This window comes from Pantherophis guttatus, chromosome 1 (assembly GCF_059756535.1).
Source record: "Pantherophis guttatus breed Tessera chromosome 1, ASM5975653v1, whole genome shotgun sequence".
Classification (NCBI taxonomy): domain Eukaryota; kingdom Metazoa; phylum Chordata; class Lepidosauria; order Squamata; family Colubridae; genus Pantherophis; species Pantherophis guttatus.
Window position 1 is genome coordinate 54,705,176 of NC_142063.1, and position 27,739 is coordinate 54,732,914.

At 36.6% G+C, this 27,739-nt stretch overlaps 1 protein-coding gene across 44 annotated transcripts in view; it reads right to left on the reverse strand.

Moving 5' to 3' along the window:
* Positions 1 to 27,739, reverse strand: part of TTLL5 (tubulin tyrosine ligase like 5) — a 150,303-nt gene that overhangs the window by 73,355 nt on the left and 49,209 nt on the right. For 21 of the 44 annotated variants that reach the window (XR_015728967.1, XR_015728954.1, XR_015728973.1 and 18 more), the window contains 10 exons: positions 23,201 to 23,239; positions 21,926 to 22,080; positions 21,333 to 21,651; positions 17,172 to 17,292; positions 15,331 to 15,477; positions 13,315 to 13,418; positions 11,972 to 12,099; positions 8,710 to 8,823; positions 6,502 to 6,891; positions 3,254 to 3,429 (listed from right to left, as the gene is read on the reverse strand). Coding sequence is in view for 33 of the 44 variants with exons in the window: in XM_034418152.3 (XP_034274043.2) it covers positions 3,254 to 3,429; positions 6,502 to 6,891; positions 8,710 to 8,823; positions 11,972 to 12,099; positions 13,315 to 13,418; positions 15,331 to 15,477; positions 17,172 to 17,292; positions 21,333 to 21,651; positions 21,926 to 22,080; positions 23,201 to 23,239 (1,693 nt within the window). In the remaining 11 variants the exon portion in view is untranslated. The remainder of the gene's footprint in view (positions 1 to 3,253; positions 3,430 to 6,501; positions 6,892 to 8,709; positions 8,824 to 11,971; positions 12,100 to 13,314; positions 13,419 to 15,330; positions 15,478 to 17,171; positions 17,293 to 21,332; positions 21,652 to 21,925; positions 22,081 to 23,200; positions 23,240 to 27,739) is intronic. The other 23 variants (XM_087874036.1, XM_034418146.3, XM_087874065.1 and 20 more) reach the window with 3 other exon arrangements.

Here is a 27,739-nt window from a genome sequence, read left to right on the forward strand (position 1 = left end):
TATGGAATACAAGATCCCCAGGATCTTGCACATTGTTACTTTATTTCCCTTTTCAGCTATCATGACTGACTGAGTTCACTTACACAAACTATTTGTCTAAACATAACTAGGTTGGGGTTTAGACGTCAATAAAGTATATAGTAATCATGCAGTATTTATTAGAGCAGTTATTGCTGTTTACAAAAGAGCACTATACCATCAGAATAAGCAAAGTAGACTATCAATTTCAATTTCTTTTATCTCACCTCTGTTATCAAAGACCACTTTGAACCTGTGCTTCTCTCCTCTCAAAATAATCTTCCTAGTTCAAAAATGGGTTAAGATTAAATACCCTCATTTCTGTCCCCTGGAAGTGTGTTTGTGTGTCCCTCCAATTATAGGGAGGGAGAAAAATAGAACCCACATTGATAGTACTATTCGTCTTACCATTTGTAGTTATCTAATAATAAACAGGACACCTCTAGGAAGGAAGGGAGCCTTGTTCTGCAGTTAACTGAGGTCTATTTCAACCACACCCCATAGATAAATTGCCCTCAGGCAAGTTTATCTGCATGCTTGCATTTATAGATATAAGACAAGAAGAAAAAAATATAGATTAAGGGGTTTGAGAGGTGTGAAGTCTCCATGTACATCAAAATTGATTTGGCTCAAGGCCCATGACATTCCTACCCTGCTTGCTGAGTTTACCAGCTCACAGGGTATGCACATAAAGAGCATAGGAGTTCCAGTCTCCAGAAAACATTCCAGACAAAACCTGCCACAGACATTCCTGGGAAACCTGACAAATTTGCAGATTTGTTTGTAGTGTTTCCAGCACATGCATCTTTTTTTAAAGAGTCTGTATTGTAGTGGATTATTTGCTTTCCATTACTGGAAGAAATCAGACTTGGAATTAAATACTCCTAAAAGTTTTAAAGCTAAAACTTCACTAGGAGTTATTTCAGTAAGGCTTAGATGTGCCAAACGTTTGATGATCAGAGAGTAACCCTTCCCACAAAATAGTTCCTTGAAGCTCAGCTTGACTCAGCTAGCAGCTCCTTGAAATCCTTCAAGACTAAATCCAGCTACATAAAAGCCTTTGGAGCACCAGGAATGATGCTGTTTCAGACACTCTTTTTACTTCTATATTGTTTTCTTCTATGATATTGCTGTACATCAGCTTTCAAATGAATCTCACATTGCATCTACTAAAGAAAAAATGACAAACAAAAAGAAAGATGAAGCAGAAGATGGGTGGAAAAAGTAGGAGTGATGGCTAAGAAGAATTAAAACACATTTCCTGTTTCAGCTTGCAGTTGAATGGAAGATCCAGGAGGGAGAGGCTTAAAAATAGATTGGAAAAAAGCTTCCTAACATTGAGTATATTACAGATGAAGTGATAAATCTCTATGCTTTAAAAGCATAGCTAATTATATGTGGCTTTTGTGAGAAACCTGTGATAGAGTAAAATAGGGGAGGGGAGGGGAGGAGAGGAGGAATTCAGATGCGAAATACACAGCTTGGGAACTTAATCTCCTCTCCATATTTTTCTACCACAGCACTGTAAAAAAACAAAAACAATTTGAGATACCTTTAAAAGCAGAACTTGTTCATATTTCCTAGTATTTGATATAAAAAGATTTACTGTCTCTTACACTGGAGGCAATACATCACCATCATGGCTAGCAAGCAATCACCTACAATTTTATCCTCCTTATGAAGCAGGTACTGACTAGTTTTTGAGGTGGCTGGTGCCAAGCAGAATGGTGTTGTTAAAAAAAAACACCAGAAAAACCCTGTACTAGATATTTGTACTTTGTATTCTCCAAGTTTTATGAGGAATGCCAGCTTTTTGCTTAGGACCACTTTTCCAATGAAAAATATGAAATAATATGCCCTACCCCCTTTCTTACAATGATATATCATTACATTTGTAGGAAATTTGCTGCAAGCTTTGAACACTGGCTGACTCAACAGAAGAGACAGATATATCTTGTTCCAGCCCTCGCCTGGGTGGTCTGATGTTATCCTTAAGATCAAACTCTGTAGCTGGAAAAGCTGGAGCTGATGCTAGTGAAAATCAATCCATGAATTTGCACATTTGTTCACAGAGAAATGCAGAAAAGAAGTAACTCTTCTTTTTATCAAGCAGGGCAATTCAACACATTCTTTTATTTACCATCAATAACTACAAAGCACTGAAGCCTAAGAAATGTTTGTAACAACCACTGCTTCTGTTCTGCCAAAAGCATTCAGGCAGGCACCAATAAAGACCTCACACAGAACCAATACCACCTCACAGTATATTACATAGGGAAAAAGTTCTCAGCAATAGTATGGAAGAGATTTGCCATTATCATTTTTCAAAAAATAAAATTCAATTTCCTATTTGAGCCCATAGCCCAAACTTTCCTGGTGGTTACCCATTCAATTCTGCTTAGTTTCTGAGCCTAGACAAAAAAAATGGTGATAATCACGATAGATTGTCAACCCAACTTTTCTATATATATATATATATATATATATATGATTTTATTTCTAATAGTTGGAATTGTTTTTAGCAATTCTGGAAAATTCCCTGAAAGATTCCTTTCATAAATTAAAAGAGGTTGCATATGAAACTGATAAGTAGAAGAAGGCCCCTTTTAATGGGCATGGACAATGTGCAATGTGCAAACTAAGAACCAGTTAGAGTTTGTCATTAATAGAAACAGTAGGTAACACTCAGCATTTTGGGGGTGTAGAGAATATATTTGGAATTGTCACAATATTAAAATAATAATACAACTCCCCATGATTTAGTGGGGTCATTCCTAAAATTGTTCTGCATTTCCTGTAACTCAGAGGAGAAGAGGTTGGGTTAGTATCAACCCTGATGTACTGCCTGTTCCTATTTAATATTATTTATTTATTAAGGTGGGCAGTGGGAAAATGGTATAAAATTAAGAAGGGATAGATTGTGATGCAGCAGAGATTTCCCTTTATAAAGCTCCAGTTTGCATATAAATTAGCTTGCAGTAGCTTCATCAGGGTGCCTTTCACTTATTCTATGCTCACTATAAACACAGTGCCTTAACATTATTATTAATATGTACAGTATATTAGAAAAAAGTTATTGCAATCCCTGTGATCAAGCACAGTTCAAGAGGATCCATTAAGATTAATTCGTACTTATCAAATACATCTTAATCACTGTTTATTTTTCTCTTTTGTGAATTGATACTAGCATCAAACGCTATTTCTATTCAAAATGGAAAGTATGTTTTTTAGATACCTGTTGTGTAAGAAGGCTGATGTGACTGGGTGGCGAGTACTGCCTAGCTGCCTGCTTCTCTGCCAATCTCTGAAGTTCTGCTGCAATATCATGATTATTACGCTTGTCTTCTGCATCCTTATTCATTCTGGCAGATACACCACGCTGTCTGCTTGGGCTGTGACTTCTTGATCCTGCTAAAGTGAGTGAAAAGTTTTATTTTGCCATGATTTTTTTCCCCTAGCTATAAGAAATATGCCTTCTGTGCAAAAATTGGCAAGGGACAGAAATATTCATGACAAAATAGAAACCAAGTATTTTGTATGAAAGATACTAATAACGATTCTCAATTACAATATGTTTATATCTATAGGTAAATTATCTCACAGTTTTTGCTTTCTTTCAAAAGTTTTATAAAGAACACAAACGATTTCTTTATGAAGTAATTGAAGAAAGGACAATTCAGAAAGTCAGCATGAGATAAGGAAAAAAATAAGGCATAAAAGAAGTTTTATTCCAAAGAAGCCTCTGGTTATTTATTAGCACTATGTCAACTATTTGGAGGGATACCTTAAGAAGCCTCTTCAAACCTACTGCTCAGAGTGCCAAGGCCCCATGTTGTTGTTTTAAATCACAACCAAAGCCCCAGTAAAATCAGAACTGATACTGTACACATGCTCCTTTCCCTGCAATCCCAGCAAAAGTAAATTTGGGAGATGGTGGGCATAGCCATGCTCTGCCATTGTGGAAGTCCTTGAAATGGCCACCAAGAGCCTTTGAGAGAATATGGAATCATGATATTTGGAGCAATAGGTTCAGAAGAGTATGAAGCAGCCTTCCATGTGGTTGGCACTGTCCCAATAAATTAGCATAATACGAAAGAAAAATGAAACAAAACACATTACTTGGAAAGCTTTTCTTATATGAATAGAACAGTTCTTTTCAAAGCCTTAAAAACTTCGTGAGGATTATCAGGAAAAATATAATACAACATGTGACACATTACAATTTTGAAATACTCTACAATGAAGAATAAGTTTACTCACATCTGGTTATAATTTACTGTATATATTAATAATGTTTTTCCTTCTAGACTAACTTTCATTGAACAGAAATCTTAGATGTTTGTTGGTAATTTTTTTTTATATTTCCCCAATAAAATAAAATATAAATTTAAAATATTTATTTTTGAACCATATAAAATCCCATAAACAGACATTCTCAGGGGTTTTTTCCCCCTTTTTCTTTCCATACTGTTTATATGTGCCATTTATTTCTTTTCTTTTTCAATTCTGTATATTTTTCTTTAATTTACGCCATTTGGGTTTTGCCAAAATATTTCTAAAAAGCACCTGAAATCTAAAGAAAAATATATTTAAAGTAGCATTGAACCAAGAGAGTATTTTCAAAAATGTAAAAATGAAAAGTACTGCAGTAGCTGAACTTCTGAAAACAATCCAAAAAGTTTATATGCTACACACACACACACACACACACACACACACACACACACACACAAACACAAATACTGCAAATAAATACAAATCTGATGTCAAATGTTGAAAAACAGATGGTCTGGCAACTGCGTACTTCAATGCTATAAGCAATTACAGTGGTATCTTGGTAGTCAACTGCTTTGAAACTGATTGAATTTGGTACTCATCGCATTTTGACGTGAAAATTTTGTCCCCGTCCTCATCGTTTGTTTAGTACTCAATGCATAAGCTAGAATTTGTCGGTGTCGGTTGCCTTGGATTTACTATATTATTCCTTATGGGAAAATTTGTTTGGTACTCATCATTTTTGGTACGTATCATGCCTTCAGGAATCAACAATGAGTACCAAGGTACCACTGTATTGCTACTGAAATCCATCACTGCCATGTGAACCATGTGATTGCTTAAACCTGACACCTATGTCAGCAGTGCAAGCCATTGAGAGCTCATTCTTATTTAGACCAATCTGACATTCATTTCAATATTTGACATTACTGGGCTGTTTGCTGGTCTTTCCACATCCTTTCCTAGCAGGAAAAAAGGGCTAAGTAGAGGGATGAACACCTGCCCCTTTAAATGTTGGGTTTCAATTCCTAGCAGCTCCAATCAATAAGAGTAATAGTTGGTGATGATTTGAACTATAATCCAACAATATCAGAAGGGCCATGGGTTTCCTACTCCAAGGGAACAGGAGTTATTATTTCTGAAAACGGTAATAGTATCCAACAGTCAAAATAATATTTTAAAGAACTGCTCCAGTATTATTTACAGATAGAGATCTGTACACCAATAACATGGAAATCTGGCAAAACCTAACTGATGAAGAAAAACTAATTCAAAGTGGAAAAGGTATAATCTGATGGCAGAGCACAATATTGCAAAAGAGACACATTCTATCCTTGGCATCTCCAGGGAAAAATGCTAAAGGCTGCTTTTGGAAACTTGGGGAACCTGTCCATGTGAGCATGTAAACAATATTTAATTAGATCAATACTTTGATAGAGTATAAAGTTTCTTCCTATGTTTCTTTGAATTCACAAGCACTAGGATCTAGTGAGAAAACCACTGAAAGCCCTATCATAAAAAGTTCAGAAGCCCCTCTCTTTTGTACTGCCAATGAAGAAAACACTGGTGTGTGTGATATTCTACATCTATTGTCCAGTCACTGCAATAACGTTCACAAGCAATTAATATTCCAAGGTATTAATATTTCTGGATGTCAGTCCAGTTTATTAGTTGCTGCCTGATACCTTGTCCTATACAGTTTCATACACATGAACTTAAATAACCACAACTCAGTCCATTGGAGACTGTTGCCAAATTGTGTCATGAGAAAACAGCAACAAGATTAGAGAGGCATGATCACCCTATTCTTTGTTTCTGCAAATTGCCTTAAGAATCAACAACATAATCTCTTCACACATGCCTTAATACTCTAGAACAGAGGTGGGGAACCATGGCCCCTTTATGACTGTGGACTTCAACTCCCAGAATTCCTGAGGCAGTCATGCTGGCTCAAGAATTCTGAGACTTGAGATCCACAGGTCATAAAAGGGCCATAGTTCACTATCCTGGCTCTAGAAGATGATGTAATCTTCTTGATGACAATTCTGAATTAGATTGGATATATTTCTTTTTCAAATAAGTATCTCATAAGGAAAATACGAACTTATCTAACTCAAAACTTGCACAATTAATTCAAATTGTCTTGGATATTGCAAGAATATTTTTTAAAAAACATAACAATAGTGTGCCAGCTGAACATCAGCCTACCTGCTTTTGCTGAGGAAGGTCGGGTCAGTCTCTGGCTGTAGATTTGCATGGCAGTTTGAAAGGAAGAGAAGGGGCTGACAGTGTAACTGCCAGACCGACAACGGTGTAAGTTTGTACTGTTCGAGGATGGGCGGGACACATTTTTTGCTGTATTAGACACGTTGTCAGGTGCTGCATTTTGAGAAGAAGGGGGAAATGTTCCTCTAGAATTTGGCGAAAGGGAAGGGGTTGAGTGATAATCAGGCAACTGTACATTCTCACAGGCAGCAGGTTGAGAGGATAATGGCATACTGATGCTTTGTGGGAGTGTGGTACCATGAGTAAAGGAAGAAGTGCTAAGAACGCTAAATTGCGGCGTATTCTCTCCATCTTCTGTTGAAGAAGGAACACCTAGCAGAGGGAGAAGAAAACATCAAGCCAATCAGGGCAATTCATATTTTTTTTCAGTAGGACAGATAAACACTTCTACAACTGCACTGAGGTACCTTTTACAACCTTTAGATTTTTTTTATATAGCATCTGAATTTTCAACAATTTGACAAAAGAGCTTTAATAGCCAATAAAAATATTTCTCAATACATTCTACCCAGTTTGTATTTATATTGTTAATTCTATTATTTTACTATGATGTTCTCTACATGGATACTCAGTTTTTTATTTCATAATAATTAAGATACTCAAAGGTAGAACAGTACTTATTCCCAATTATTTGATTTTTGCATGTAATATTTACAAACAATACCATGTCAATTACAACATTTGTTCTTTACTTTACAGTAAACTAAAATAGTATTCATAAAGTCAGTCTCATACATGAACCAGTCTATGATGCTTTTTAACTACTGTACAACATTTCTACTGGTTTTATATCAACAGTATAGTCTACTGCTTAGCACATTAAAAATTCCCCAAAAAGTTTTTTCTATTCAATGTTCATGAAAATGTTTAACTTAAAATTGATTGTGGAAAAGATTAAAAATATTAGAGCCTATTTCGCTGACCCATCCATTTGTTATACTAAGCAGTATCAATACAATAAAATATAGCAAAGAAACATTAACTCTAAATTAGATGTTTGAAAAAATTATAATTGTTAGCATCTTGACTGACAGACTCACTATGCCAGTCTAAATTTATCTGAATACTCTTGTCTGTCTGTCTGTCTGTCTGTCTGTTTCTAGTCTAGTCTAATCTTATCTAATCTACCTTTTTTAGATTTATTGTCACTTTGAATGTATACTAATCGGCATACATTAAAATGAAATTTCATTGCATACAGATCTCAAAAGGTTACCACCTCCAATATAAATTACATAAACATATCTAAAAAAAGAAATAAATGAATGAATGAATGAATGAATAAACAACTAAATAAATAAATACAAAACTATGCATATACCCACTTATATGACACAGAGAAACAATAGTCTAGTACAAATGTATACATGTATATGGAGAGAAAAATGAATCTTGCGAGTTTACCAGACGGATGGCATAGGGAACAAAGCTGTACAGAATCTGATAGTCCTGCTAGAAATACTTCGAAACCTCCTCCCAGAGGGGAGCAACAGAAACAGACCATAAAGTGGGTGTGTGGGATCTCTAGTGTTTATAAGCAGTATCCTGAATAATCTCGGCTGAATAATCTTGGCTGTCCTTACCACTCTCTGCATGGACTTTCTATCTGAGGCACTGCTGCCACCAAACCAAACAATGATGCAGTTTATTAAAACACTCTCAATTGTGCCTCTGTAAAAAGTGGGTAGGACAGAAGGAGAAACATTTGCTCTCTTCATCTGATGCAGGAAATGCAGATGCTGGTTTGCACGCTTCACTAAGGATGACGTGGAGAGACCAGTTCAGATTGTTACTTATCTACACCCCCAGATACCTAATACTGTTGACCACATTTCTATCACATTTCTAAAGCTGCCATATATACAGCAAAACCCTGTGTGGCAAACGTAACATATAAAACATCAAGAACAGGAAAACACATACAACAACACACACAAAAACCTGGGTCAAGGCCCCCTTATAAAAATATCAGGACAGCTATATCATGGGAAGAGGCAAGTCTTCACACACCTTCTCTGGGTGGAGGTTGTTCCATAGGGAAGACACCATGACAGAGAAAGCCAACAAAAAGCCATTAAAGTTTTGTCAGAGTCTAACTATGCAAATTTACTCTTTTTCCAATTTTCTTACTGGGTAAACTAGTTCCTTTGGGTTGCTCAACTCTCGGCTGCTCTACCACATTTTCTTTCTCCACTGGAAGTTGGGACTGCTTTTTTTCATTTTTTCCCATCTTTTCTGAGTGATCTGAAAAGAATTTTCAAAATTAGAAGAAAACGAAGCAATGTATGATTATGATTTTCAGTATGGCATTTTCTAATACAGCAAATAATCTGTGATTAATTGCATCTGCAAATAAAAATCCATCCTGAAACTGAAATTCTTATGTATCTAAAATATTTCAACATTCCATATATCCATCAGAGAGACTAAACCAGGGGTGAAATGCTCCCGGTTCAGACCGGATCGCCCAATCCGGTAGCGATGGCGGGTGGTTTGGAGAACCAGTAGCAAAAATCCCTGTGCACCTCCCCTTCACCATGCCCAGCTGAGCCGCACAAGCATCTAAGGCTTTTTTTTTTTTTCTTTTAAAAGCATTTTTTCTACAACCTCTTCTGACGAAATTTTTTTTACTTTTAAAAGTAAAAAAAAAAGCCTCTGATAATCATGCAGCTCAGCTGGGATCGTCAGAGACTTTTCAAAGCATTTTTTCTGCAACCTCTTGGCCAAAGAGGTGGTTAAAAAAATGCTTTGAAAAGTCTCTGACGATCCCAGCTGAGTCGCCTGATCGGCAGAGACTTTTCAAAGCATTAGAAAAAATGCTCTGAAAAGTTAAAAAAAAAAAAGTTGGCCATGCCCACCCAATCACATTACCCCACCACCACTATGCCACGCCTACAGAACTGGTAGTAACAAATTTTACATTTCACCCCTGGACTAAACCATGAAACATGTTGGTTGGTTTGGTTTGGAGACTCTGAAGCCCCAAAGACCCTAGGCAGCTTACAATGCACACAAAGAAAAACCAAACAATAAAATGCATATGCATCTGGAAAGCAATCAAACAAACTGTAAACCAACGTAAAAGATAAATAAAAGCTTGGCATCCAACCTAACCCCAGACTTAGGAACAAAGTCACATTTTCAACAAGTTCCAAAACAGAACAGAAAATAGGGAGGGGGGAGGCATACAAATTTCCAGGGGATGCTGTTCCAGTTGGCAGGTACCACAACAAAGAAAACATACTACCTAGGTCCTGATAGATAATATTAAAGTGACAAGGAGAATGCTGACTCTGCTCAATTTTACAAAATGGGCAGATATAATCCCTTAGATAACCAGGCTCTATGCCATGTAAGGCTTTACAATGATAACCAGCACTTTGATTTGCAACCAAAAACCATTTAACAGCCAGTGCAGGTAACAAAGCAGGGATGATACAGTATACAAGCATAACATAATGTGCCTATCGCTGCCTTGTTACTACATTTTGCAACAGCTGCGGCTTCAAGGTCAGCTGAATGTAGAGTGCATTGCAAGTAATCCACCTGAGAAATGATTAGGGCATGACTACTTGAAGGGTTTTCCATACTAAGAAAAAGTGCAACAGGCACACTAGCTTGAGCAAGGCCTGTGATTCCAAGAAGAGCCCCAGGGGGTTCTAATCTTAAATGGGGAATCTATTTAATTATCTATTTCTAATCTTAAATGGGGAAGTATGATCCCCATCCAAGACCAGAGATGAAATATTCACAGATTCAAGAGATTCAGATAATAACCACCCAGTCTGAGCCCAAGTCTGTTCCTCCCTGTCCTCTAGACAGCATCTAAACAATGGATCAAGTCACTGACATTACTTGGATGTCCTGGGATCAATATACACAACTGAGTATCATCAATGTACCGATAATACTGGACTTCAAACTGAGGTATATCACTCACCAGTTTCCCATAAATGTTAAGAGGGGTGAGGGATCTCAAAATCTGAGACACCCCACAAGCATGGGGCTAGGGATGTGACCTCTCTCCTCTTGTCAGCATTTATGAGAACTCACCAAGGAGGAAGGAGAGAACCATAATAAAACAGTACTTCCCACCCGGGGGTGAAATCCAAATTTATCTATCTATCTATCTATCTATCTATCTATCTATCTATCTATCTATCTATCTATGTCTTCTTAAGTTTTCATGGGTATGCATATGCAAAAAATTAAAATCTCGGGTGTTTTCCCGCGTCATTGTAAATAAGTTGGTTAAAATGTTTAAAATTCTGGTTAAAATCCCAGCTTAAAATCTTCTAAAAATCCTTACAGAGCACTCTGCTGAGGTTTTAAAGGACCTTGCAGAGTGCTCTGTAAGGATTTTTAGAAGATTTTAAGCTGGGATTTTAACCAGAATTTTAAACATTTTAACCAGCTTATTTACAATGACGCGGGAAAACACCCGAGATTTTAATTTTTTGCACATATATATATATATATATATATATATATATATATACACATACACACACACACACACACACACACTGCAAAATCTCCATTCCCACCCCACTCCAGGGGAAGGATACTGCAAAATCCCCATTCCCTCCCCACTCCTGAGGGAAGGATATTGCAAAATCTCTATTCCCACCCCACTCTGGGGCCAGCCAGAGGTGGTATTTGCTGGTTCTCTGAACTGTTCAAAATTTCCGCTACTGATTCTCCAGAACCTGTCAGAACCTACTGGATTTCACTCCTGTTCCCACCCCTCAAATCCACCCAAGAAGGATACTATGATTGTGAGTATCAAAAGTCAATGGAAAACAAGGAACACAAGGATAGATGCATCCCAGCTGTGCCAAATATCATTAGCAAGTACCACCAATTCTGTCTCTATACTGTACCCTGGCCTGAAACCTGATTGAAATGGTTCCAGATGATCTGTTTCCTCCAAGATGTTTTGCAACTACTGTCTGGCCACCATCTTAACTATCTTCTCTGAAAAGGGAAGGTGGGACACTATAGCTGTCTGGCAGTGTTAGATCCAGCATGGGCTTCTTCACAAGGAGGAACACTACAATTTCTTTCAAAAAGAGGACGACAACCCCGTTCTTCTGTGATAGCATTACATGGACCAAGTATAGGTCATTTTCTAGGCAGCTTTAATAACTCGGGGAAGCCCAGGATCTAATAAACAAGTGGGCAAAGTCATAGATTGGAAGACTTTGTCTACTACCTCAGGAATCACAGGCTTAAACTCAGTCCAGATGATCCCACTAGATTGTGCCCCAGCCACTTCAACAGGAAGAACCCAACTCTGAGTGAATTCAAGTAACTTTATCAAGGAAAAACAAGAATATTCCTCATTTGCTTCTTTACAATTATACTGAAGATATCAGAAATGGATACTCACTGCTTTTGTTTCTGTTTTCCAACTGGCTATTACTATGCTTCGTAGCTCCAGGATTTGTTCCCAGGAAGACACTTGCTGATTTATTCTTATGTGTGTAAAAAGTCAGTACCTCCTCAAGATCACTTTCACTAAAATGAGAAAAGATGCATACAAGAATAAATGGCCTAAATTTATAATGTGGTGATGCAGCTACAATAGCTACTATAAGCATGGAGGGGGGAAGGGGAAAGAAAGACAAATTGGAAAGAACTGAAAGAAAAAATGATGTTTTTGTTAAGCTTGGTAAAAGCCATGGTAGCACAGTGGTTAGAATGCAGTACTGCAGGCTACTTCTGCTGACTGCCAGTTGCCGGCAGTTTGGGTCTCACCGGTTCAAGGTTGACTCAGCCTTCCATCCTTCCGAGGTGGGTAAAATGAGGACCCAGATTGTTGGGGGCAATATGCTGACAGTGTAAATCGCTTAGAGAGGGCTGTAAAGCACTGTGAAGCGATATATAAGTTTAAGTGCTATTGGTATTGCTAAAATTCCATGCTGCATTTAAAGAAAATAATACTCCTAGTCATCCAAAAGCTAGTAATAAAAATAATGTTAGCTATTCTTTTATAAAATGTATAGAGCTACTTTGCTGTAGTAGTTAAGGCACCAGGCTAGAAACTGGGAGACGGTAATTCTATGTTCACTTTAGGTAAAAATCCAGCTGGATGACCTTGGCCAGTCATTTTTTCTCAGTCCTAGGAAGGTAGCAAGGACAAATCACTTCTGAAAGACCTGCTACAAAACCTGCAGGGACTAGTGCAGACAGCTGTCCAGAGTCAACACTGATTTAAAGGCAACCCCCCGCCCCAAATAGAACATTTCTGATAATAAAATTACTGTCAAAAATTCCATAGCCAAGGTTCCTATCTCCGTAATTTGAACATTACCTCTTCAGAGCTATATTGTACCCATCTTTGATGCAAAATGGATTTTGCTCCTTCTTTAGGGCTATGCTACAATGAAAGTAGAGAAAGAAGGAAAATCCCAGAAGAATATAATCCTTGTATCCACACTGGAGTACATCCAATTCTATTTCCCTTTGAAAAATTACAATATTTTATTTCCACCACTAAACAATTGTTATTAACCAGCAGCAGAGCTCAGTATAGGTTAGTATACAAAGTAGACTTCTGGATCTGAAGAATCAAGATAGGGTTTGCCTAGCATTCATGAAAAACACAGAGATAAATACAATAATAATATGACATACAGACGAATAAAAAAGCAATACCTTAAAAAGTCTCAAATTGGTCTCCAGTAGGAGGCAATATAATTATTGCTCTAAATGCTTTCGAGTAATTCATACCTTGCCTTAGTGATAAACTCGTGAAAGCCTTCTCCATCTACCCCCTCTTCTTCCTCTTCCTCCAGTTTCTTCATTGCCTTTTTCTGAGACATTTGATCTGTTTCCTAAAAATCAGCAACAACAGAGTAATCTCTCAAATCACCTTTTCTATGAATATGTTTTGTAATTATTAGGATGCTTGGAGGAGTACTTAGGGAAATGGTACTCAGTGCAAATATCCTTTTAAAGCAAACAGTTACTCTTCTCATACTCTACACTATTCATTGCAAAGTCTAGACAACAGCATCAGTAAGGTGCCAACAAACAACATTAGCACTTTAAAATAAAAACTGTACTTCAAGAGATAGGTAATTTAATGATTTGCTGTATTTCTAAATTATTTTTTGTTCAAAAACTTAGTAATGGCAAACTGTTGGCCAATATACTATACATATTTGTAAAAGATATCAGAAAAAACGGGTTTCTTGTAGGATTCAGATATCATATGCCAGTTCCCAGTATGAATGAAGCACAATTTTAGATTGATACAGAACTTGCCATAGGTGTACTTAAACATCCAGTTTTTTTTTAATTAGAGGAGTAAAATATTGTTCCACTATGAGATCTATTTGGGCTTTGCATGCATTTTGCATGTACTTTTTATTCTGCATCTACAGACTAATGAATATTAAGCCAAAAATTTTGTGAATAAAGGCATTTTTCTAGTTCTGTTAATTATGGAGTTTATAAATTGATTAAAAAACAATTACTGAATACTGTAACAAATTACTATGAATCACATACATCATACAAACATTGCAACTGAATACGTATTGTGACATCAGATACAAATGCATTAAGTCACTGCATTTCTATCATATCATTTATGTTATTTGCCCCCCTTATTCTCTCCTCTTCCCAAGATACCATTGCACTGAAGAAGATATTAGTAATGTCAATGGAATCCAATATTGAATTTACAAATATTGTGCATCACAAGAATTTTGAGCACTAAATTATTATTGAGTAGTATTACTCAATAGTATTATTGAGCCGTGATGCCACAGTGGCTAGAATGCAGTACTGCAGGCTACTTCTCCTGACAGCCAGGGGTTCAATCCTCACTGGCTGAAGGTTACTCAGCCTTCCATCCTTCTGAGGTCGGCAAAATAAGGACCCAGTTTATTGAAGGCAATATGCTGGCTCTGTAAACCGCTTAGAGAGGGCTGTAAAGCACTGTGAAGTGGTATATAAGTCTAAATGCTATTGCTATTGCTGTTCTTGCAAAACATGAAGTTAGTCATTATAACTTCTACTTTCCCTAAAAGATCTATTTCTAAATAACCCTGGCCATTCAAATTAGTTTTTACTGGAGCATAATCACATTAAAAAAAAACCAACAAAAATAGCAAAATGACTAGACACATTTTGACCAATAGTTTCAAAATTGTCATGATTTTGTTTCTTTAAAAGAACAATGAATGTGAACATCAGTTTTAGTAAACAAATTCATTTTCATTTCAAAAACATAAATGAAAGTTACTGTCAAAGTTGTTGCAATAAAAACATCCGAAATTACTAGTTTGTCAAAGGAAACAGGCACTTAAGAGAATGATTTTGTTAATTATGCAATCAATTAAACAAACAAAACATTAATACTTATTTGCACATTTTGGAGTTACCTATTTATGCCAAATCACAAAGATGCAAGAAAAACAAATCTTAAATGAAGAACCTTCTGCTTTCATTGCAATGCTTTAAACAGAATTGCAGATCTGACATTACAATGTGCAAGTTCCAGAAATTAGTTGTCTCTCATAAATAACTTGCATATTAGGTTTTTTTAAATTCACTCCATCATTGCACTATACATTTGAAAAATTGAAGAATGAATGAATTATGCTGCTGATTTTTCTTCTTTGCACATGGAATACAATGAGATTCATTAAAGCAACAAAATAGAATGATGATCTCTAGAACCTGTAAATTAATACTGTGAGGGTGTAACACCACTCAGCTAGCATAGTCAATACTCACTCTGTTATAGCAGATGATGAATTCACCCAGCTGGTGAGCTAAGATGCGCCTACGGTCATAGAGAGCCAGGCGCCGACTTGGAAGTAGCATCCTCAACGACTGTTGAAGATTACTGGCTGCTCGCTTCAGAAAACGAACCACCAGTTCCTGCCGTGAAGAAACAACACTGAAGACAGAATCCAAATATTCAATTTTATTAAAAGTATATCTAAATTTGTTTCAAAGAAACCACATTGTAAAGAAAAATGTGTGATAAAAAGGATGGAATGTGCGATCTCAAGTATTCTATCATTACATATCAAGTATTCTATCATTACATATCAAAGCTGGGCATGCTTTGAATGTATCTTGAAAGAACTGCTCAAGAACATGTGTGATACATCACTTCTGCTCATTCAAGTACTGTGTCTTTTTTTCAGGCTTCCATGAGAGCCTGAAAAGACAAAGCTGCTTTGAATTTCACATTAAGTTTCACAGTTGCTTTAATGAGTCAATTCATTAAACCAGCCTCTTTTCTTCAGGCTTGTGTGGAACAGTAGAGAGGAGACATGCTCCCATGAGTTCTAAAACAATCTTCTAAATCAGGGATTTCCAACACTGGAAACTTTAAGACTCATGGACTTTGACATGGCTGATGGGGGGAGTTGAAGTCCACAAGTCTTAAAGTTCCCAAGGTTGTACACCCCTGTTCTAAATCATTTTAAAGCATGTACAATGCTAATGTCTATTATTGCTATCCATTAACCTGCCTATTATATTATTTTATCTGTCTCTTAGCCACAGATAAAAAGCACATATCTTAAGGGTAGAAGATTTTTGCATGTCAATTTGGTTAGGCATACTTTTGCTGCCATTATTCATTACTTGAATCACTTTTGGTCATACTATCTTACTTTAAGGGCTGCATTATTATTATTTCTTCCTTCTTTGTCACCAGATAATGGTAGAGAAGAAATACTCTCCCTGAAAAATAAATATTAAGCTGTCTGCTATGGTATTTGATTTCAAACACATCCTGTCTCCAGTTTGGATTTGCTTTTGGCTAGATGCCCTACTAAACATGTAAATGAACTGCTTCATAGCCAAACCATTACATTTCACAATTTACCTCTCATTAACATTATATTAGATTGGTCTGAACTGTTACTCTAAATATTATTTTTCACAGCAAAGCAGACAAAGTAGCTCTTAGAAAGCCAGTTTCAATTTTCCACTTGGAAAGAGTGGGGTAACATTTTCCACTGAGGCAAACTGATTATTCCTTATTTCTGACATAAGGTTTTTAATCTTTGAGCTAGATTGGCTCAATATGCACTGCCTGTTTTCACAAAGTCTCCATTTGGGCTAAGATGACAAAGACTAGAAATGTGGAGCAATCTCATTAAGTGCTATAAATCCAGTACTTTATATAAAACACCCAAAGTGATGTGATTGGGGGAAATAGAAAAACAACTCAGACATAGGTTTAGTAGCCAAGTTATATACAGATTTTAAGAAGAGGTAATGGGGAACTAAATGCAAAAGAAATACAGCACTCTAAACTGGCTATCACTTTAGCCATGCTCTATTCAGCTAAACCTAATCTCTATCAGACTCCAAACACACTTCTACTTGTTCTGCACATCAATAAACTAGACAGGATCAAAGAGAGGCATTCAAATTGTTTTAAATGATAGAGAAAGGTAAGATGTGTTAACATTGCAAATGGTTAAATGTTCAGCAGTTCTGCTCAGCCCTAGCTGGGAGGAATCAGCTTCATACTGACTATGATTCAGGAATGCTGAGTAGGAACAGCTGGGTCCCTTCCTGAAAAGTACTGGGCAAGCACACCATTTTCTTACCATCTGCTCATCTTCCTTGGCAGCCCAGACTGGGTTGTGGACCTCATCACCAGCCTCTTTCATCAGACGCAGTTGGACACGCTGTAGGTAAGCAGAGAAAGCTCTGCGAGCCTGAACTTTGCTACAGGAGAGAGGTAAAGGCAGCCATGAAAATACAGCTTTTACTCTTTGCCAATCATTATTAGCTATTAAGAAGGGGATAAATAGTTGAGAATCTGGATCAGCAAAGACAGTTTCATTGGAATCTAACTGGAGAAGCCTGATTAATCCAGTAAAACTGGAGAACTGTTTCACAGAGCTCCAACTGAAAAGGATTAAATTTCTAAATTTCCAAACTGAAATTTCATGCTGCCAAAACTTCCATGTCTCCAAAATAAATATGGAAGATGAGTGCAAGTTTAAAAGAGAAAACTCTTCTCTCAAACACAACCTTGGAGTACAAAGTCAACATTTGCACTTTCTCAGCATATTCATGCAAATCAAGATGTTTGCTGCATATTAATTATTCTCTGAATACTGTGGGAACTATGGATGTTATTCAAGCTAAGTGGAGAGGATAAGCTCAATTTTCACTGCTCTTCGAAGAATGTTAGCCAAGAACATGACCATTTTAAAAATTGCCATATTTTAATTTTGTATCCTCTATATTTTATTCTACAAATTAACTTTATATTGCCTCAAAAAAATGAAGTTAGATTAATGGCCAAAGCTTTTAATGACTCAGCAACACAGACATGTCAATTTACTTTTGTGAAATGCTGGCAGTGATTCTTCTCATTGGTCAATGGTTTACAAGAAGTACTCCCCATCCCCATGTTGTCTTATCTGATGGGACCCAGGAAGAGTCTTTTCTGCTACAGTGTCCATGCTTTAGAACACAGGTGTCAAACTCACCGCGTCACATGACATATCAGGACCTTTTTCCCTTTCACTAAACTGGGCGTGGGCATGGCCAGCGCGTGACGCATCCAGCCCGCGGGCCGCAAGTTTGACAGCCCTGCTTTAGAACATCACACCCCAGAGGTTAGATTGGTCCCAACCCTCTGCTGGTTTTCAAAAGACTCTAAAGACATGGCTCTGTCAATGGGCCTGGGGGATCCAGTTATGGCTAGAGGACTGTATTGATTGACGCATGAGTTGCACTTACCCTATTATTATACTTTCTGGTTTTAATTTGATTTTAATCTATTTTAAATGAGTTGTTTTTACCGTATCTTGTGTATTGGTTTTTTTGCTGGGTTATTTAATCACTCTATGTGAGCTGCCCAGAGTCACAAATGTGTGATGGGTGGCGATACAAAATAAATACAATTTTGCTTTTATATTGTTCAAGACATACTATGGGAACTAATATTCTAACCAACTGCATTATCCATCCACGTGTTTTCACTATTGCAGAAAATAGACAAGCCAAATTATAAGGGGAGAATTCTATCACCTACAAACTGAAATTAAGAGATTCCAACTTTGTCAGACTAGATCAGTGATGGCTAACCTTTTTGCCATCGTGTGTCAAAGGCGGGGGGAGCATGCGGGGGTCGCATAAACACATGCCCACACCCATAATTCAATGCGCCCTGCCCCCACGCATGCGCATGTGACACCCCTGTGCTCCCCCCACTTTTGGCACGCAATGGCACGGTGGGCATGGTAGGCCCGTTTTTCGCCCTCCCCAGGCTCCAGAGGCTTTCTTGGAGTCTGGGGAGAGTGAAAACAGCCTCCCCCTCCCCCAGGAGGCTCTCTGGAGGCCAGAAACAGTCTGTTTCGCAACTTCCAGTGGAACCGGAAGGCTCGAAAATAAATTGGCCAGCACGCGCATGAACACTGGAAGTGAGCTAGGGCAACGCTCGTGTGCCCACAGATATGGCTCCGCATGCCACCTGTGGCACGGGTTCCATAGGTTTGCCATCACAGGACTAGATGATAGGAAATGGTTTTCTATACATAAAAGCTGGATCTATACTCAATCATCCTTTATTTCCATTAAAATTAACATGAAAAGTTACTGATTATTAACTTAAATCCCTTCAATTTCCATGTGACACAAGTGCAAGTATTGTTAAATATGGAAATAACTTGAAAGATATATAAAAACACCTGTGGAGTTAAGATTGTTCAGGATCTTATACATTAGAATATATTTTCTATATATTATATGGAAAATGTATCCTAATTATATATTACATTAGGATATGTTTTCTAGCCAGCTGAAATATTTTTATTTTTCCATTTTAATGTAGCTGTCAAAACTTTTGAACAAGCTAAATAAAAGTTTGTTGAATACTCTGGATGCTCATTTATCTTAGAGATGAATACCAAAATAGCAAGCAAAATCTGTATTTAAATTGTGATAATTTTTTTTCAAATCATAGACAAAAGTAAAGAGCTACAACAGTAATAGAAAGGGATATCTGATGGCAACATGGTATGAAATGCTGTCACAATAGCTTTAAATCCTAGAGAATGAAAAGCCTTTTCTAAATAAAATGCATTTGAATGTAAATCTGTTCTGGACAAAAAAACTTTCTTCATATACAGTTGACTAGGCAGATTATATTAAATTTTAGAGAAAATGTAGCAATAAAAATATAACATCTATAAACACAGAACATTTTAGAAACATCAAATTACTATGACACTGTCTTGCAAAAGTGACCAGATGCACCTGTGAAATTTAAACAGTGCATGAAGGCAAGAACTCAAAGCTGGCTTCAGAAATCAACAAAGGCAGATAGCTGACAATTGCCAGAACAATAAATCAGTATGAATAAATAAGCAATAATTAGTATTCAGGCTGAATGGCCATAGCATAATTTTCTACAGAGGTGATGTTTCACCAACAACTGGAGCTAGCACCTTAAGAAGCAGTGAACTGCTTTGTGGTGTACCTCTTGGTAGTTCACAGGCAACAAAGTCTAACTGGGATCTTGTATCTGAACCTGGCAAACTAATTTCTGATTGGTCTGTGTCACGGGAGCCCAAGAAAGGTGGTCCCTCATCTCTGTCTGATCCATTTTGGAGAAATTCCAGTCAAACAGGTTCTTAATTAGCCTGTCCCTGATTGGTTTGTGTAGGTGGATTTCTGACTGGTCTAGAAAGCTGAAACACAATCATTCAGCCCAAATGCTCATCATTACTTGATTGCCACCTGCTGTGAAAGGCTATATCACTACCAGTAAATCATTACCAGTATAATCTGCTGCTTGACAATGGAAATTTAGTATCTACTCAAAAGCCTTCCAGAAATTTACTACCGTTGTTCCAACAGCTTACCTACTAAGAAAGAACCTGGCAGTATCTCATGAATTTAGTAGCAAGTAAGTCCTCTGTCGAAACAGTAAAGCAGAGATTGCTCAAGTGTTCCATCAAAGGTGCCAGGGCATTTAGTTAGTAATAAAAGGGGATCTCCTGGTCCAGAGCCAGTTCCAGGCTGGAAAGGATACCACTTTCAAGCCTAGAGCTGGCTCTGAACAATCGCTAGTAAAATTGTTTACAACATACCTGCTCTTTGTTTCTAAACTTAAAAATTACCTTAAGTCAGAAGAAATGTTTGAGGAAACTGAGGGCTTCAATAGTTGGATCAATGATGCAAAATAGAACGGACTGGACCTGAATGCCTGGAGAGTTTGAAATGGCTTTATTTTTTAAATATTTAGAACTATTAATATAACTTGGGGAGTTTTATACCTCAAAATGGTGAGAAATTGTGCTATTAATTTTGAGTAATAGTGGCTGGAGGAGGTTATCAAGATAGAAAAAATGGATTTTCAGAACCTGCTGAATATCTTTTTCTGCTTTAAGTTCTAGATAGTAGCTTTCAAGAGGAAAACTGCTGACAAAAACACTGGCAGCCATCCATGCATCCTATACCACTATATTTAGATATTCCAGATCAAGAGAGTTAAACTCGCATCGTCATGGCACCGTCACGTGACATATTGTGACTTTTTCCCCCTTCGCTAAACCGGGCATGGGTGTGGCCAGTGTATGACGCATCCAGCCCGCAAGCCGCGAGTTTGACACCTCTGTTCTAGATGTTCTACCACAACTCAAGCTATTTTCTATGTCAACTTCCACATATCCCAGTGCAACCAGCAATATGATACAAACAGTGAAGGAATCACAAGTCTTTTAGGAAATCAATCCCATTAACTCTCTTACCTTAGATTCCTGTTCTCTTGCAGAATCTGTAGCAAATTAAATGGAGGATCAGCATTCTTTGGCACTGGTTCCAGTTTCTCTTGAGGAGGAGGAGGAGGAGGCCCTTCATTTGCAGCCTTCTCTTCAGGTTCCTTTGGTAATTTGACTTGGTGGGGGGGCTTCACCATCTCTGTCAACTGTGGCTTAAATTTCACAGGCATATTTCTGAGAGAGCCGACTGTTTCACCCTGGCATATTTCTAGTTCTTCATCTTCTATTTCCTCCTCTTCTTCACATTCTGTTTCTGACTTGAGGATAAAATCAGCTGATTGTGATGTACCTGTCAGAATCAGTATATTTCCAATTCTCAACATTTTAGCAAACTAAAATTTGAAAAAAAAAAAAAAACAGGCTCTGATGTATACCATTCAGTGCTTACATCTCTAAATGGGCAATAATGGATTATATAATAGCACTAGGTAAGCCAAACAGGAAATCTGTATGAACTTTTTTTTTAAGATTCCAAAGATAGCATCTACACATATAAGATATGGTTTTTCTGCATTAAACCTGTATATCCACACTACAGGAAAATAAGCAGGACAGGTATGTACCTGACAATCTTGCCAATCTTCCTGGTCTCAGTTTGCCAAACCGTCGCCTTTGTTTTCGAACCTCTAGTGATAATAGTTTCCGCTCATACAAAGCAGCATGAAGCTGAGCATTACAATCCACGATGTCCAGACCCAGTTCAGCAGCAAGAGCTAACCTGCAAAAGATAAAAACAGAAAAAAACCTTCATGGCTTTTGTCCCAAAGTCCAGAGACATCTAAATCAGTGGTAGGTTTCAAATTTTTTTACTACCGGTTCTATGGGCATGGCTTCGTGGGAAGGATACTGTAAAATCTCCATTCCCTCCCCAATCCAGGGGAAGGTTACTGCAAAATCCCCATTTCCTCCCAATCAGCTGGGGCTCGGGAGGCAGAGAATAGATGGGGGCAGGGCAAGTCAGAATTTTTACTACCGGTTCTCCGAACTATTCAAAATTTCTGCTACCGGTTCTTCAGAACTGGTCAGAACCTGCTGAAACCCACCTCTGATCTAAATGATCTTCCCACTTTGCCTGTATTAGGGAAAAAAAGGACTCAATACACTGTCACTTCTAAAGCCATCAAATTCAATGGAATATATTAATATTGACATAAATACTGGCTGTAGTCTGATTTTATTCCTAATCCTACATAGGAAACCTAGGACATGAACATTATAGAGGGAATACTAGTCAACTAGTTAATGTTAGCCAAACTCAGCTGTTCATTTAGCAACTTTTATTGTAGAAATCAAGTCGTTAACTACAAAATTGTAAGGTAATAATGGATTAAAGTAGCAAAATGTATTTGAGGTAGTTATAAGTATTTTATAAATTATCATACTTGTCTTGCCTAAGCCTCATCAGCAGTTATTGACCATATGTTTACAAAATGGATCAAATGTTTAACTCAAGGAAGGAGTATTACATATACTACAAATGGGCACCTTACTCCCAATCCAACCAATCCAAAGACTACTAAAATACGAATCTGATCTGCTTACAATTAGAACACATTTTTAATGCTGACAGATAAACAAATATTTAAGTAGCCTGCGAAAAATAGGTAAGATGAAAAGTTATATAATTAAGATCTCATGTATTTAATCATTTTCCTCTGCCACATTTAAAATTGCATTTTGATAGCATCTTTTGGGAAGGTTCTATAGATCATCTTGAATGTGGCTATGGTCCACAGTTCATGTACCGTTTTTGACAGAGCTAAAATATTCACGAAGGCCTATTTACAAAATAATGGAGTCCTTTTAAATGATATTATACGCCTCATTTCAAACCTTACCGAGCTCGTCTAGGAACTGGTCCTTTCCTTGAATTTCCTCTATAAAGAAATAGAAGAGATTATGTTAGTTATATGACAGGTTTACCTCAAAGCGCAATAAATCTATAAAAATACTGTTAGAATAATTAAACTGTTTGATAAAAATGGCAGCTTAGGTCAAATTAAAGACAATTATCACTGTCTTGCTAGATCAGAATAACATCCATGTTGTGCTTTCAAAGACAGCAAATGCAGAAACCAAAAGCTCACTGTTGATTCATGATGATGCCCAAGTTTACTTTTGCCGGGGAATAATGGCAAGAGAGAAGTTCATGTCCTGCCTTTGAGTACCTAAAAAATTTGACAGACCACTATGAGAAGTGGTCTGTCAGACCACTCTGCTAGAACATGTGCCTTGTTCTAGCAGAGCTGCCCTTATATTCTTACCCATTCTTCATCCCAGGATTCATAAACATATCATTTGCATCTCCACTGTCAATATGCATAATCATTGATAGATCTGCCCTCTATTAATTTGCTGGATAATTTCAATGTGAGCATGCCTCAACAGTCAGTACACAGGCGCAACAGCCAGATTCTTATACTCCAGCAACTATCTTGAGTGTCAAATCTTTACTGGCGGAAGCATTATGGTAACAAAAAATGATTTTGGAGCACTGCTTGGTCCCTGGCTTGCCACTACTGAGGATGAAGTGGATGGGTGACAATATCATTAAAATGTTACATAATAATTCCATTAGGTTAACCATTTTAAAAGACATGTTCTACTGGTATGGGTTTTACCTTAGATTCACTAAACAATTCTATGCCATGTATTGCTTGATGCGGTGCCCTGAAGCAACCTTGGTCTGTTAAAGACTATGCAATGCAAGCATTTGAAACATTTTGAAAATGTTTATGCAAATATTTTTGTTTGAAATGTCTTACATTCTACTTCATTTCCAAATATATATTTATAAATAAATGAATAAATTTTGCACTCAGTCATTTCCCCCTTTAGGAATATTTTGTTTTCATTAAAAACAAAAGGAAGGAAGGAAGGAAGGAAGGAAGGAAGGAAGGAAGGAAGGAAGGAAGGAAGGAAGGAAATAGTGTAATCTTTCTAACAACAGACTACCAATTATATAATTACCATATGTCATTATGAATTACATTATTATTACTGTTTATATAATAATGGTATAAAACAAAAATTGAACTTTTAATCCTAGAATATCAGCAATGGGAAATATGGCTCAAAAATTATATCAAACTTAGTTTCTAAGAAAAATCATATATCAAAAGAAGTTTTCAGATGGAAGTATTCTAATGTACAAATATCCCTAGACTACTTGGGTAGAGCCTAGGAAATCTAGAAATAGTTCAAATATATACTGCATTATATAAACAGTTATACGTTATTATATTTGATCATTTTCAAATTTTCATATGGAGAAACATACTTACATATGTTAGCTTTTCCCAATCTAGTGCATGGACTACAACTCTTAAGAATTTCCAGCCTGCATAGACAATAGCATTGCTGGCTAGGAATTCTAAAGAGATGTAATTGAAGAACACTAGAAGGTTTATATAATACAATTTCCATTTATAGGACTTAGGTTTGGCACTCTCCAAATTCAATCTAAACCCCAGTTTATGTACATATAATGTCATTTTATTCATGCATAAAATGTCATTCATAATTTTACACATATTGGCCTGTTAAATCAAGGTTACATAAAATGCTAGGTAACCACAAATTTAAAAACTGTGTTCAAGGTCATTAACAAAGATTCTTAAAAACCTAGTAATTACTGGATAAAATGACAGATCTAATGCAGGTCTGTAAAAATAAACAAAAATGATTTAAAAATTGGTAGATTACCACAAGATCTTACACTAGAATGGTTCTATTTCATTAAACTGTTTTGAAGTCAGAAGTGACTTCTGGCTTCAATAATAGCCGGATTATTTGGTGATACCTAAATGCTGGCACATAATAAAAAAATCCAAATAAAATGCCACTGAACTAAATAAATTAACAGAACAGTAGAAGATATTCAATTAAATGCAATGGTAAAGTTGTAGAGGCATTTTGACAGGCAACTGTCGGGAAAAACTGTTGGGCAAAACTTTGTTCTACTTCAGAAAGCCAATTCTTATGTTCTTGGGAATCTCCTCCTCTTATTTACATATGAATTATTCTATGACTTCCTCATCTTATTTAGTAATCATCAACAATTTAAATCTTCCTAACTGTCATACAGTTTCAGTACTATGGTTTATAAGCACTCCTTCTCTATGTTCACTATCATTTATCATATTTTCTAGCACTTTTTACTATTACAGCTTCTTAGATTCAATTTACATAAGTTTACCTTGCTGATACAATTTCTGAACCACATGGCACACAGTGAAATCCACATCTTACATCCCAGTGTTATTTTCCTTCAGTATCCCAGTTTTTCCCAGGCTGCTACCCTGACTTTCTTTTGATAGCTGCAATTGCTATGCAATGCCAAATATAACATGCTTTAATATTATAATGTTGTAACTCTTATTGCCTGGAATGGTTTCAAATTCTGGCTGCACTGATATACAAAAAGACTAGGATAGACACATACCGCATACCAATGATGTAGAAAAGAAGTTACTAAGAAGTGAAAAAATAAAAAGGAACTGAGATAAAAAAAACCTATGGAACTATCTTCGTCCCATTACACCAGCCTCTCCCACCCGGTCAAGCAGGGAAGGTATGTTGCAGACATCATCAGTTAAAGAACTTCAACTGGTGGGGTCCAGGAACAGAGCCTACTCTGTCATTCCCCCTGCCATGTGGAATATCCCCCCCCCTCTCCAGGCAAGACAGGCCCCCCACTCTCCTGGCCTTACAAAAAGGAGTTAAAATTAAAACTCTGTGGCCTCACATGGGGAGCCCAAAGAAGCATGTAGCCGTGGGACTGGCTAGTGCCCTGAAAACCATCCCTTCAACTTTTAATTAATTTTAATAGTGCTTTATCATTGCCACCATCAAAGCTGACACCAACCAGAGCACAGAAGCAGTGTAAGATTGAAAGATGTGAAGAGACCTGGGTCTAGAATTGCCAAAGGGTCAGGCTCGACTGAATGGATAACATCATCATCACCATCATCCTTCCCTCTTTCTATTTTTTTAAACTTCTATATATACTGTTTTTATATTTTAAAGCTTTGTTCTACATGCCCAGAGTCCCTCTTTCAGGGAGCTGGGCAGTTCAAAAATGGGAAAAATAAATAAAAATAAGTAAATATCCCTTCACTCAGTATAGCCAAAGGAGTTATTTCTTTTTTTTTAATTTAATTTTTAAATTTATTTTAAATACAAGTAATGCAAACAATACGAACATATACATACACATCTAAATACAAAAAAGAAAAAAGAAAAAATACAAATAATACAGTGCACCCCCACCCCAGAGACCATTTTTCCCCCTTATATTTCTTCTTCTATAACAGCTAAAAAATATACAATATATTCTAAATGTGCCCTTATCTCCTCCAAAACAGCATATATTCTTGAATACGTTTATTCCCTTTGCCTTCCACCAACACTGATTTTATAAAATCCTCCCATATTTCAATATAATTGTTTGTTTAAATTATCCCTTTTTTAAATTTAATTTCTGTTGTTAATTTATCGTTTGTTGCCAGGCTCCAAATTTCATTATACCATTCATTTCTTTGAATATCCCAATTTCGCCCCCAGTATTTAGCCATCACTAATCTAGCTGCCATTATCAAGTTTACAATCATTTATTTTTTTGTTTCATTTATATCCCGTTGTTCCACCAGCAACGATAATGCAATTCTCAGTGACATATCTAAATTTACATTCAAAAGTGGTCTAATTTCTCTAAACACCATGTCCCATATTTTTTGTGACCTATCACAATTCCACCATCTGTGTTTATATGTTCCAACCTCTTTCTTGCATCTCCAACATATATTTGTATATTTACTATCTACTTGATTTAATTTACGTGGTGTTAAGTACCACCTCCATATCACTTTATATCCATTTTCCTTAATTCTAACTGACATATTCTTATATACTCTTCTATTCCAAATATTTTTCCAATCGTTGTCATTTATTTCTCCTAAATCTGATTCCCAAATTAATTTTAAACCTTTTGTCTGCTCTTCTAATTCAATTAATATTCTAGATATTTTCCCAATTCTTCCTTTACCTATATATTCTTCATTCACCTCACATTCTTTTATAATCATTTCAAATTTTGTCAACTGTCTATATTTCTCCTCTAATCTTTCTTCCACTTTTATCCATTTCTCTAATTGTATTAAATTCAACCAATTTACTTTAACATCTGCTAAAACATTCTTTAGTTGTGTTATATTCTTTATCTTATTCTTCCCATTTATATATCTGATTTTCTTTTAGTTTACTAATCCAATCCTTCGATTCAATCTTAGGGAATTTCTCCATTTCCACCACTGGTGTTAAAGGAGAAATTCCTGGCATTAACCAGTATCTCCATTTATTCCATTACTCTATCAATT